A 13,233-nucleotide genomic window follows, 5' to 3' on the forward strand; every position below is an offset into this window, starting at 1 on the left:
GCGCGAAGGCCAAAACCCCGCCCCGATAGAGGAGGGGCCGGAAAGAAGCTAAGGGGGACGCGATGGCGGCTGGCTGCATGTGAACGCAGCTATAAAAGCAGGGACGCCAGGACTCTGCAGTCACCCTGTTCCTGGAAGAAGTCGCCAGCAGCATGTGGATGCCGTCCCGAAGCACCGTAGCCCCCGCGCCGGGAACCGCGGCGTGGGTGGAGATCCGGACTGCGCAGCTCTATCAAAGGCTGCAGGTCAAAATGCAGCTCCTCATGGAGGAGTGGGAGGCCGACATGGCGGACGTGATAGCGACCGTGCGGAGACGCGAGGAGGAAGCTGAGGAAGGGAGGGTGAGTGACCCACGCCCCGATGCCCTTGAAAGGCCGGTCATCGCGGCTGCGGGACCCGGTCCAAACTTTCTCGCCCTGTTACCTCCCTCGCCACCCGTCGCGGAAGCTATGACCCCGCCACTAGGCCCGCTGCCACCGCAACCGGTAGCGATACCCAGCATGCCCGCCCCGGTGGGCCGACCTGTAGCCGGAGCCCGTATCAAATCGGAGGTGCTGCCATGGAAGGCCCCGAAGTCTGCACCGGAGGCATCCCCTGAGAAGTCCCCCGAGCCGGAGCTGATAACCCGTTCCGAGCCGAAGGCCCAACCGCGGAAACCCCCTGTGCCCATCCCCCACACCTCGGCTGAGGTTGCGCCGGGTTGCCGCTGCAAGGCGGCGTCCAAGGCCAAGACGCCGCGGGACCTGCCGCCCAGATCCCTGACAGTGGGCAGCGTCCAGAATGTCCCGCGGGGCCCGACCAGTGCGCCGGAGCTCGTAGCAGCGCCGTATTGGGACAGGGAGCCGGTACCGCTGGGCCCGGAGATCGGTGAGAGGGAAAGGAAGAAGGCGGAGTTGGTGGCCCGTGCAATCCGGGAAAAGGAGAAACTCCGTCAGGCGACCTTTCGTGTCCGGGGCCCGCTGTATGAAGGACAGGTGAGGCGGTTTGATGTCCACCGGGGCTATAGGTTTATTTATGAACCGGGCCTGGAGGCCGAAGTGTTTATAGCCTGGCGGGATGTGAATGCTCACCTGCCCGAGGAGAACCCCGGTCGTAACCTGATGCCGGGCGACATCGTGCAGTACACCCGGCACTGTGGAGAGAGGGGGTGGTTTGCCCTAGATGCGAAATTGAGGGGCAGCCAGGAGGCCCGTGTGAGTGCTGCACCCCCTCCCTCAGGTGAAGCCGAAGACTCTGAGTAGGGCAGCGGAACCCCGTTGTCCAGTCCCCGTTGGGACCACCAGTGTGCCTGTTTAAAAGTTGCCAAAAATGATGATAAGAGAATGATTACCGTGAAAGTCACCTGATCTGAAGCTGTGATTTGGAAAACCGGCCGTTGCCGGCACCGTTGTCCCCGTGGGGACCGTTTACAAATTGTTTGGCATAAGGAACTCCTTATGGACAAGTCCGTGAACTTGCAGGGCAACCACAGACGTTAGTGACTTGTAAATAAGTTGTGTTACCGGTACCGTTTCCGCAAATGCCGCCTCCAGAGAGGCAGGTTAGAGGGAGGGCCCGCGGTAGAGCAGGCTGGGGCCCAGCCACCATAGGAACCGGTGGCTACCCTCTGGAGGGGAAGGACAGATCCCGCTCGGGTAACTTGGTGCAGGACTGGGGTCAAGGGGTGCTGCCTGTTTTCTAGGGGCAGCATCAGGGCCAGGTTGCTTGGGTGGGAGAGAGCGGAGACCGTAACCGTTAACCGTTTGAAACCGTAACGTTTAAATAAGAGTACCTCCCGATGTGGGAAGATGTTATTTTACTTGTAAATATGTTACTGTTTTCTATCTTTTCCAGAAAAACAAAAGGAAAATAAAACCGGTGTTGGACGGGCAGCCCGAGGACGGTCTGCGTTTTGCTAAGGGGAAATGTGACGCCCTGGGCAAGCCAGGGGTCACAGGTCACAACACCACACGCACCCCACATTCCCTGCAGGTACACCGAAGTCAAAACTAAAATCCTTGTTGCCTTCCTCCAGGGGCTAGTGTCCACACCAGGGGGTGGGCCAGGCGGTTGGCTCCGCCCACCGAGGAGTTCACAGCTCTGGAGGCGGGAAAACCAGGCAGATGAGAGTTAAGCTAGGGAAGTGAAGGAGTAAACAGTGAAGTAGAAGGAGGAAAAGTAGAGAAAGAGAAAAGTGACAGCAAGAAGCCTGAAGTTAGTCCGGGTGTGTGCCCCGGACTGAGACAGCAAGGTTGGCAGACGGCGGTGACTGTCTGCAGGAGAGATTGCTCTGAGGTTGCCGAAAGGACCGCGGACGGGTGGTGACCCGGCGGTACCGGAGCGGTATACAAAGAACAGTCAGCAGCAGGGCAGGGGCCTTTCGGATCCCGGCAAGGCTAGGAGTCACCATAATTTGCCAAATCCGTCAGTGAAGGGGACGTCTGTCTCCCAACAACCAAGTCCCGTTTGAAGGCAACAGTCCGACCGTTAAGGGGAGACACCGCCACCGCCAAGGCACCAGTTTCCCAGGGCCAGCGCCTGCGGGCAAGAGTGGAGCTCCTTCGGCTCATATCCAGGTCGGAGAGCGGGTTACCGGTGGGAATCCATCGCTACCAAAAGATTACACATAGGTGCAGGGAAGAGACCGTCACCGTCAACTGCAGGGAACATCAGCACCGTAACCGTCTGAGGGACCCGTCCAACCAGCCGTTTGTTTACCGAGAACTGTGTCGTGTTTACTGGCTGAGTGAGTACCTCCGTGCCGTGCGGCACAGCGCTGCCCCTGCGCCCCTGCACCTCTACAGGCCCCATACCCGCCTGTCCACCATCCAACCCCCTCACCGGGCCCCAGGATCACCAAACCCCCTACCCACGGAGGGGCAAATCAACAACTGGCTGCTCCATACCATCACTCCCGGGCTCCCCAGGCAGAGCAGCGGTGGTGTCCACTCAATCACCACAACCGTGGGTGGCGTCACGGACAATAAACAATCCCAACTACCAAACCCCTTTCACTAACGGGCGAGGAGCGCCGCTCAAGTCCCCGGGATCCGGCCCATCGCTCGAGCCACCGAGCAGCGGCAGGCCGCAGCGGCAGCCGGACCCGAGCAGTGGGAGAGCGCAGCGTCCCCTCCTCCGCCCGCGACACTTTCTATTTATAATTGGTGTAATCTGGTTTTGTTGTTAATAAGTGTATATTTAATCACTGACCAGGTAGATAGCTGCATAGTTGCACCTCTTTAGCCGTTGGTTCTTTTGGACCCAACAGTGGACATTTCTATACCTTGCATGCACTGATCTGTATTCAACTTTTGAGGGATTGTGATTATATTTGTATATGTATTTATGTAACTTTCAGACTTTGACCTTTCAGACACACCTCCCTGTTATGATTATTGTGGTTTTATGTATGCACAAATGCACTTTGTGGTTCCCTTTTTGTGTCCCTTTAATAATTTCTACTGAATAATAAAAAAACCTTTTTCTAATTCATATACGGATTGACATTGTAATTGATTATATATGATGAAATATGGAGGTCTTTTGTAGGTTTTCTGCGTTTAGGTAGGTGATTCTTCATATGAATCTTTAAATATGGACTGGTATATCCATGTTCTTAAGACTGCTTACCATGGTTGATTTTCCAGCCATTCGCCTAGATGGTTCCGGATTTTGGGGGGAAACCCACCATACAGTTTTTCAAAGTGCTCGTTAGGGATCTTGGACATATAACTCCAGACTGAAGCTTTGGCCATAATGCCAGACATAATTTCTGAAATAAATGGAAAACGATACTACAATAAGTAACTCATAATATGGATGCACGACAAGTCATAATTGGCTTGTGTTTTACTTTATTACATAAACATTAGGACAATCTTATCTGATCGGTCTTTCTTAAGGCCCAGTCACACTAAACAACTTACCAGCGATCCCAACAACGATACAACCTGATAGGGATCGCTGGTAAGTTGCTAGGAGGTCGCTGGTGAGATGTCACACTAAGCGACGCTCCAGCGATTCCACCAGCAACCTGACCTGGCAGGGATCGCTGGAGCGTCGCTACACGGGTTGCTGGTGAGCTGTCACACAGGCAGATCTCACCAGCAACCAGTGACCAGCCCCCAGCCAGCAGCGCCGCGTGGAAGCATGCTGCGCTTGGTAACTAAGATAAATATCGTGTAACCAACCCGATATTTACCTTGGTTACCAGCGCACACCGCTTAGCGCTGGCTCTCTGCACTCCTAGCCACAGTACACATCGGGTTAATTACCCAATGTGTTCTCCGGCTACATGTGCAGAGAGCAGGGGGCCGGCACTGACAGCGTGAGAGCGTCGGACGCTGGTAACGAAGGTAAATATTGGGTAACCAAGGAAAGGGCTTATTGGTTACCCGATGTTTACCGTCGTTACCAGCGTCCGCAGAAGCCGGCTCCTGCTGCCTGCACATTTAGTTGTTGCTCTCTCGCTGTCACACACAGCGATGTGTGCTTCACACCGGGAGAGCAACAACTAAAAAATGGTCGAGGACATTCAGCAACAACCAGCGACCTCACAGCAGGGGCCAGGTTGTTGCTGGATGTCACACACAGCAACATCGCTAGTAACATCGCTGCTACGTCACAAAAGTCGTGCCTCAGCAGCGATGTTGCTAGCGATGTTGCTTAGTGAGACGTGGCCTTAAGTCCAATTTTATTATCTGCAACTACATCATAAAGGATCTGGAATAAATGTCAATTAATGAGCTTGATGAGGATTTTTTCATTTGCCAAAATTTGCCCAAAATGCAAAATAGAATAGAAAACCATTTACATAAATAACGTGTTGCCTGCAACCAGTCACTAGCCTATTGGTGGACCATTCAGACCAGCGATTGACTGCAACGTACTCATAAAAATAGCAAGTATCTGTGATGCATAATGCTAATAATACAACAATAATGTATTGCTGACCGATCCTTAGGACAGGTCATCAGTATCAGAATGGTGTTGGTAGCTGGTTCTACACCCAGTACCCGCACCGATCAGCTGTTCTGAGGATCGGCGTGGGTGGATGTGAACACAATGAACAGAGCTATATTGAGTAGGCTACGGAACTGATCCTATTCAAAGTTTAATAGTTTTTAAGATTGAAGGTAGACTGAAATCCATTGAGTTCAACCCATAGCCTAAAATGGCTTGCACTGAAGCTCCAGAAGCAAGGAGTAGGGGAAACTATGAGCAGATGGGTAAGGTATTGGCTAAAAGATAGGAAACAAAGAGTTAGTCATAAATGCTACATTCTCTAAATGGGCCATAGTCAGCAGTGGGGTGCCGCAGGGATCTGTGCTAGGACCGATTCTTTTTAATCTGTTTATTAATGACCTTGTGGATGGGATTGATAGTAAAGTGTCAGTCTTTATTGATGACACCAAACTATGTAGGATATTAAAAACTGACCTTGATAGTACAATATTACAAAAAGATCTGGATAAGATGTCGGAATGGGCAGATACTTGGCAAATGAGATTTAATGTTGATAAATGTAAAGTAATGCACCTAGGACAGAGTATTCCTATAGCTGCATATACATTAAATGGAAGTAAACTCGAGACTACAGAACAGGAGAAGGACTTGGGTATTCTTATTACAAATAAGCTGAGCAGCAGCACTCAATGTCAAGCAGCAGCTGCTAAAGCAAACAAGATTTTAGGGTGTATAAAAAGAGAGATTAAATCACTTGTAAGGCCACATCTGGAATATGGGATCCAGTTTTGGGCTCCACATTTTAAAAAGGACATTCAAAAGTTAGTCAGTTCAAAGGCGGGCAACTAACTACTACAAGTCATGGAAGGCCTCCCATATGATGAGACGTGGGAAAAGTTGGATTTGTTTAACTTAGAAAAATGACGTCTCAGAGGAGATCTCATTTATATGTATAAATACATGTGTGGTCAATATAAAGGACTGGCACATGACTTATTCCTTCCAAAGACAATACTAAGGACCAGGGGGCACTCATTGCGAGTGCAAAAAAGGTGATTCCGGCAGCTAAATAGGAAAGGGTTCTTTACAGTTAGAGCAGTCAGACTGTGGAATGCCCTTCCACAAGAGGTAGTAATGGCAGATACTATAACAGCTTTTAAAAAAGGGCTGGATGATTTCCTCAGTACACACAACATTGTCGGTTATAAATGACTTAGTGGCAAAATATATAATAGGGGAGGAAGGTTGAACTAGATGGACCTAGGTCTTTTTTCAACCTATGTAACTATGTAATTATGTTGATCCAAAGGAAGGTAAAAACCCCATGGGGCGGACAGTTATCTCCATATTAGGGGGAAAATTCCTTCCCAACTCCATATGCGGCAATCATCTTAGGGGTACTTTGCACGCTGAAATACAGCAATAATACCTAAAATATAACTTTTAATAATTCCTCTAAAAATAGGGAAGGATCACCTTGCCTATGCATAAAAATCAATTCAGGGAATAAATCAACTGCTGGAATTCTCCAAACTTAAAGGAGAAACCAGCAAACCCTGTGAAGTAACAAGCACACCTCAAAAAACAATTGGTGTTGGCAAATATACATTTAAATAATCAACCAGATGTACAGTTTTCACAACACAGCTGCTTATTCACACTCTGTTGATATCACTAGCAGCAGCGTCATCCATCAGATTATTAACCACCAGTTAACTAATAGCAAGAAGTCCTTAAGAGACCCCAGCTATCAGTACAATTAAAGGTCATTTCACAACTGGTTGACACTGAAAAACAATATCCAGGGATGCAATACTCATTGGTTAACCTGATGCTCTCTATCAGGGAACAATCTCACCCAAATCCTGGTGTCTTGTTTCCCAGAGGGTCAGTGTGTCATCATATTCGGCGTAATCCAAAAGACCTTCATCAGGCAGGTCTAGGACCCCTTATGAACAGACCCACTTTTCCTTTCCCAGACTCTCCTTCTCCCGACGCGTTTCCTGTGTATCATTCATCAGGGGAGCATTAAGGAGTAAACCTGAACTGGGTTAATCTATAACAAAATAAGAGGGTTTTAGTTACGGCCCTCAAAACATGAACCTTCCTCCCTGTACAAGGAGACATAAAAGAATAAACGAAGCGACTCACCAGGCGGTCACAGCGCTGGTCCTGTATGCTGGTCCTGTATGCTGTGTGTATGCTGACTTTCTTAGATGAGTTGAGAGGGATTCTTCTGAAAGCAAGAGACAGGGGCTTGATAGATAAAAATGAGTTCGATTTTCTACTCCCTAAATTTCCGGTAACTTCAACCTTTTACTGCCTCCCGAAGATACATAAAGGGTTGAACCCATTGAAAGGAAGACCGATAGTCTCAGGGGTGGGTAGTCTTACTCAAAATCTGGGAGTCTATATGGACGAACTCCTCAAGCCTTTTGTCTCCTCCCTCAACTCATATTTGAAAGATACGACAGACCTCTTGAAAAAGCTTGAAGGTATCACACTTGATGACGATGTCATCTTAGCTAGTATTGACGTAGAATCGTTATATTCCTCAATTAAACATGATGTGGGTCTGAGAGCTGCAGCACACTCTCTGAAGGGTCGCGGAAGACAGTATAAAGAACACAATGCCTTTCTAATGGAGATTTTGGAATTTTGCCTGACACGGAATTTTTTTACCTTTGGCAGTCAACTCTACCACCAGCTCAGGGGGACTGCAATGGGCAGTCCCTGTGCGCCATCATATGCAAACTTAACCCTGGGCTGGTGGGAGGAGACTGTTGTTTTTGGAGGCGATTCCAATTTACCCACAGATAAAATCCTGCTATGGTGCAGGTTTATCGACGATATCTTTGTCTTGTGGAAGGGCACAAAAAATGAACTGTCTTGCTTTGTGAATGAACTGAATAGTAATAACCTGGGCTTGTTTTTTACATTTAAAGCTAGTGAATTTAAATTGCGCTTTCTGGATGTCATTATCGAAAAGACTAGTGACGGGTGTATTGCCACCAGTACCCACTGTAAAGAGACGGCGACAAATTCGTTGCTACGGTGGGAAAGTAGTCATCCGATGTCTCAAAAGAGGGGCATCCCCAAGGGGCAATTTTCCAGGATAAAAAGAAACTGTTCTAACAAAGAGAAATGTGTGCTGCAGTTCAACGACCTTGAGGATCGATTTCGCGATAGGGGGTATCCAATCGCAGTCATAAAAAAGGCACGTGAAGAGGTCAACAGGATCAGCAGGCCAACTCTGTTATATCCACCACCTAAACAGGAAGATGCTACCGATTTAGTTCGGCTTATCACAACATTCAACAATGGATCAAGGGCCATGAGAGAGGTATTGGAGAAACACTGGTCCATCTTGAAGATGGACCTTGACATTGGTAATTTGGTGCCAGAGAAACCACAGATCACTTTTAGACGAGCCAGATCACTACAAGACAGACTGACTCATAGTCATTTTGTGGACAATAGGAACATTGGATGTAACTGGCTCAAAAATGGTCCGAAAGGGTGCCATCGTTGTAGTGGATGTGTGGCATGCAGTGTGGTCAAAGTGGGCAAGAAATTCTGGAGTACCAACACAGGGAAGGAATATGATATTCGTTGCTTTGTAAACTGCCGCACCAAAGGAGTCATATACAAGGTCACGTGCTCTTGCGGATTAGAGTACATAGGGAAGACTAGGAGAGAATTCAGAAGAAGGGTGGGAGAACATCTGAGAGATATAAGAGTTGGAAATGATACCCCCTTGGCAAAACATCTGAACATTTATCATGAGGGTGACATCAATCAAATCACCTTTCAAGGGATTGATGTTGTTTCTCCATTGAGGCGAGGGGGAGATTGGGATAAAAAAATCCTCCAGAAAGAATGTAGATGGATATTTCGACTAAAAACGGTCCATCCCCATGGTCTCAATGAATGTATTTCCTATGCACCCTTTTTGTGAGATAAGTCTTACAGTGACAGATAGGAGGGACAGCCACCGGACGAGCGGGGGCGCCATTCACCGCCCTAATAGGGTGCCGACCTCCGCAGCCAGGTAGGGCTAGAATCATTAGATTAGTATAGCTGGTGATGGAGTTGTTAGCTCTCTCCACTGTCTTTCCATCTTTCATATTCATGCTTTTGCATCCAGTGCCAATGCTTCCCTATGAGCATTTATTAATGGAATTGTTAGTTTCTTCTATATCCATGCTTAGGCATCCAGTGTCAATCTCTAATGCTTCTCTCTGAACCATTATGATGATCCATTGTTGATGTATAGAATAAGTTATATTGATTTTTGTTGTAACATCTGCCACTGTTTGTTGTTCTTTCTTTTGTCTGGAGGTTTATTTTCCTTTTTACCTCTGCACTGTTATCCATACTAATTTTTGATTTGCATAATCTTGAAAACAGGACCATGTCATCTGGTATTCTAAAGCGGTCATGCCCGCCATAAGTATCGTTGGTTTTACCAATAATCTTCCTGGGTGATGTGCGGTTATTGCCTATCACTCATATTCCCATATGGTCGGGGTAGTCCGATTACGGACTTAGCGCATGCGCATTGGTGGGGCGCAGGCTGCGCTATCCCTATCGAGAAAAGGGGGCGGACCGCTGGGCGTCTTGCACGCCCACCCTCGTGTCACTATGATGACACAGGGAGCGCGCCGGAAGGCTCTGATGACCGCTTCCTGTGGGACACAATAGCGTTCCACAGATGCGTTCCACCGGGCGGAAGTGGTGGGCGCGGCGACGGAAGTGATGTCAGACGCCGGCGGCAGAGTGGCGAGCATTTAAAAAGATATGGGTTTTGAGCGGCGGTGCACAGCATACAGGACCAGCGCTGTGACCGCCTGGTGAGTCGCTCCGTTTATTCTTTTATGTCTCCTTTTACAGGGAGGGAGGTTCATGTTTTGAGGGCCGTAACTAAAACCCTCTTATTTTGTTATAGATTAACCCAGTTCAGGTTTACTCCTTAATACTCCCCTGATGAATGATACACAGGAAACGCGTCGGGAGAAGGAGAGTCTGGGAAAGGAAAAGTGGGTCTATTCATAAGGGGTCCTAGACCTGCCTGATGAAGGTCTTTTGGATTACGCCGAATATGATGACACACTGACCCTCTGGGAAACAAGACACCAGGATTTGGGTGAGATTGTTCCCTGATAGAGAGCATCAGGTTAACCAATGAGTATTGCATCCCTGGATATTATTTTTCAGTGTCAACCAGTTGTGAAATGACCTTTAATTGTACTGATAGCTGGGGTCTCTTAAGGACTTCTTGCTATTAGTTAACTGGTGGTTAATAATCTGATGGATGACGCTGCTGCTAGTGATATCAACAGAGTGTGAATAAGCAGCTGTGTTGTGAAAACTGTACATGTGATTGATTATTTAAATATATATTTGCCAACACCAATTGTTTTTTGAGGTGTGCTTGTTACTTCACAGGGTTTGCTGGTTTCTCCTTTAAGTTTGGAGAATTCCAGCAGTTGATTTATTCCCTGAATTGATTTTTATGCATAGGCAAGGTGATCCTTCCCTATTTTTAGAGGAATTATTAAAAGTTATATTTTAGGTATTATTGCTGTATTTCAGGTCTTTCAAATTGATATACCATACCAGTGGCTGCATTATGTACTTTGCACGCTGCGACATCGCAGGCCGATGCTGCGATGCCGAGCGCGATAGTGCCCACCCCTGTCGCAGCAGCGATTTCCTTGTGATAGCTGCCGTAGCGAACATTATCGCTACGGCAGCTTCACATGGACTCACCTGTCCTGCGACCGTCGCTCTGGCCAGCGACCCGCCTCCTTGTTAAGGGGGTGGGTCGTGCGGCGTCATAGCGACGTCACACACCAGGCGGACAATCGGAGCGGAGGGGCGGAGATGAGTGGGATGTAAACATCCCGCCCACCTCCTTCCTTCCGCATATCCTACGGAAGCCGCAGTGACGCCGGTAGGAGATGTTCCTCGCTCCTGCGGCTTCACACACAGCGATGTGTGCTGCCGCAGGAGCGAGGAACAACATCGGACTGTCGCGTCAGCGTAATCATGGATTACGCCGACGCTGCACCGATGATACGATTACGACGCTTTTGCGCTCGTTAATCGTATCATCGAGCCTTTACACACTACGATGTCGCATGCGATGCCGTCATTTTCAATTTGACCCCACCGACATCGCACCTGTGATGTCGCAGCGTGCAAAGTGCCCCTTAGTTCCCTGGATCAATGCCCAATCACAAAATCTAGTGCCCATAACCCATAATATTAGATTTTTCAAGAAAGGCACGCAGGTGTCTCTTAAATTTAGTAATTAATTAACTATTCCAATATTATGTGTATGAGAGTTCCATAGTATCACTGCTCTTACGGTAAAGAATCTGCATCTCTGATTATGATTAAACCTTCTTTCCACTAGACAAAAAGACTGCCCTTTTGTCCCCATTGCAGGCTTAAGTGTAAAAAGATCATTATTACTGTCCCCTTATATTTGTACATTGTAATAAGGTCGCCTTTAAGCCTTCATTTTTCCAAACTGAATAACCGCAAGTGTAATAACCTGTCTTGGTGTCACGCTAGGTACACGGAAGTACCAAGCGCATGAAAAAAGGAAAGGGAAATCCTGTGTCTAGGGAGAGGGAAGATGGTGACTCCTGACCGAGCCTACTGCTGGACCCTGGGGTCCAGTACCACCCTAGATAGGGTCAGGAATCGGCGCATAGGTGTGTAACCTAGGTATCCATAGTGTTGGGCTCTAAATAGGGAATGGATGGGATGAGCTCTTCGTCAACCCCACTAAACATCTATAGAAGAGACAAGGGGGACACACAGGGGGAAAAGCATGAACTACTTATCATTAGATAACTCAGGTACAAGTTCCGCAGAGTTTTCAGTAATGATACCACAGAGGAGTACAAGCCACCTGCTTGCAACCAAGGTTTGAAGGAACTGAAAATATCACCAGCACAGTCCAAAGGAAGGAAGGTGTATTTAAACACCAAAGGAATACTGATAATCAACAGCTGGGTGGTAGAAGAGCTCCTGTTGGGTCCAAAAGGGGGAGAAATGAATCCAGCAGGAAAGCTACCTATACCAATAAATACTGACAGCAGCTACAATGGAAAGTCAGGGAGCATTCTGTGAAGCCAAACGCTGTGACCTTCTACGGCCAGAAACCACATAACTGTTTGTCATACGTGACATACCCGTGACACTTGGTATTGTAGTTCACTCATTCCATAATAACCTTGGTTGCTCTTCTCTGCACCCGCTCTAGTTCAGCTATGTCCTTCTTATACATGAAAAGAGCTACCACTGCACATTGCATCTGAACCTTCCGTACTGCAGGAAGTGTACGTTGGGAGGTTTCCTCTGATGGAAGTCGCATATGTATTACTGTACATCAGCATACACTGTCATATCGCTCATAGGCTCCCATTGTGAAAAGAAAAAGCATATATGGCAGTATTTTTTTTTTTGCTGACCTGTGTAAAGAAAAGTGCTGTCTGCTGCGCTTTCTTATCGAGTGACATATAATACGTATGAGGATATATATTTATTATTTAATAATGGCAGATACATTAATTGCTTAAGCTTTCTCCGCTAAGCATGGCGATACAGAAAGCAGAGGGATCTGGTGCATTATGCTCTAAATATCTCCGCATCTGCCGGTGTCCTCACCAACTGGCACCATGAACACCCAATTGGAGTTTGTTTTTTTCCTTAAAAAAAATACATTTATGGGCTTATTTCAGATTTTGTTTGGTACCATTGTTATGTTATCTTAGGAGAAGCATGAACAAAAAGCAGTGATACTATATAATCATTTTTTTTTACCACATTCAATCTAAATAATATGTTAACGTGTGTGTACAATTACAGCAATACCAAATCTATATATTTTTGAATATTTTAGTATTGTTAAACAATAAAAAAAGATTTACTCCACCACCACAATTATATTTACCTGTTGACAGATCGGTCTGTTATTTTTATTTATATCGTTTTTCGGTATGACTTTTTTCAGATGTAGGGAAGCAGAAAAAAATCAAAAACAGCAATCCTATTTTTTGTTTTTTTCTCATAGAATCATTAGGTTCAATCAACCATCTTGACATCCAATGGGTTAAACAATCAGAATTTACTAAGGATCGCTGTGGTTTTGCAACGTAACTGGAAGTATAGTTTTACCGGTCAGATGCGTAAAATCATTGTGCCTTCCTATAACAACAACACGGTCAATTACCTCTAAAAAAGCGGGAAATGGCCTGCTGTTTTTTAGATGCC

At 47.1% G+C, this 13,233-nt stretch overlaps 1 protein-coding gene across 5 annotated transcripts in view; it reads right to left on the reverse strand.

Annotated features, from left to right (window-relative positions):
• STAT6 (signal transducer and activator of transcription 6) overlaps positions 1–13,233 on the reverse strand; it is a 311,161-nt gene that overhangs the window by 121,701 nt on the left and 176,227 nt on the right. For 3 of the 5 annotated variants that reach the window (XM_075337059.1, XM_075337060.1, XM_075337056.1), the window contains exon 3: positions 3,610–3,751. In XM_075337059.1, the coding sequence (XP_075193174.1) occupies positions 3,610–3,746 (137 nt within the window). In that variant the 5' untranslated portion in view covers positions 3,747–3,751. Of the gene's footprint in view, positions 1–3,609; positions 3,752–6,802; positions 7,001–7,095; positions 7,181–13,233 lie in introns of all 5 variants that reach the window. The other 2 variants (XM_075337058.1, XM_075337057.1) reach the window with 2 other exon arrangements.

Source organism: Anomaloglossus baeobatrachus, chromosome 2 (assembly GCF_048569485.1).
Source record: "Anomaloglossus baeobatrachus isolate aAnoBae1 chromosome 2, aAnoBae1.hap1, whole genome shotgun sequence".
Lineage (NCBI taxonomy): Eukaryota > Metazoa > Chordata > Amphibia > Anura > Aromobatidae > Anomaloglossus > Anomaloglossus baeobatrachus.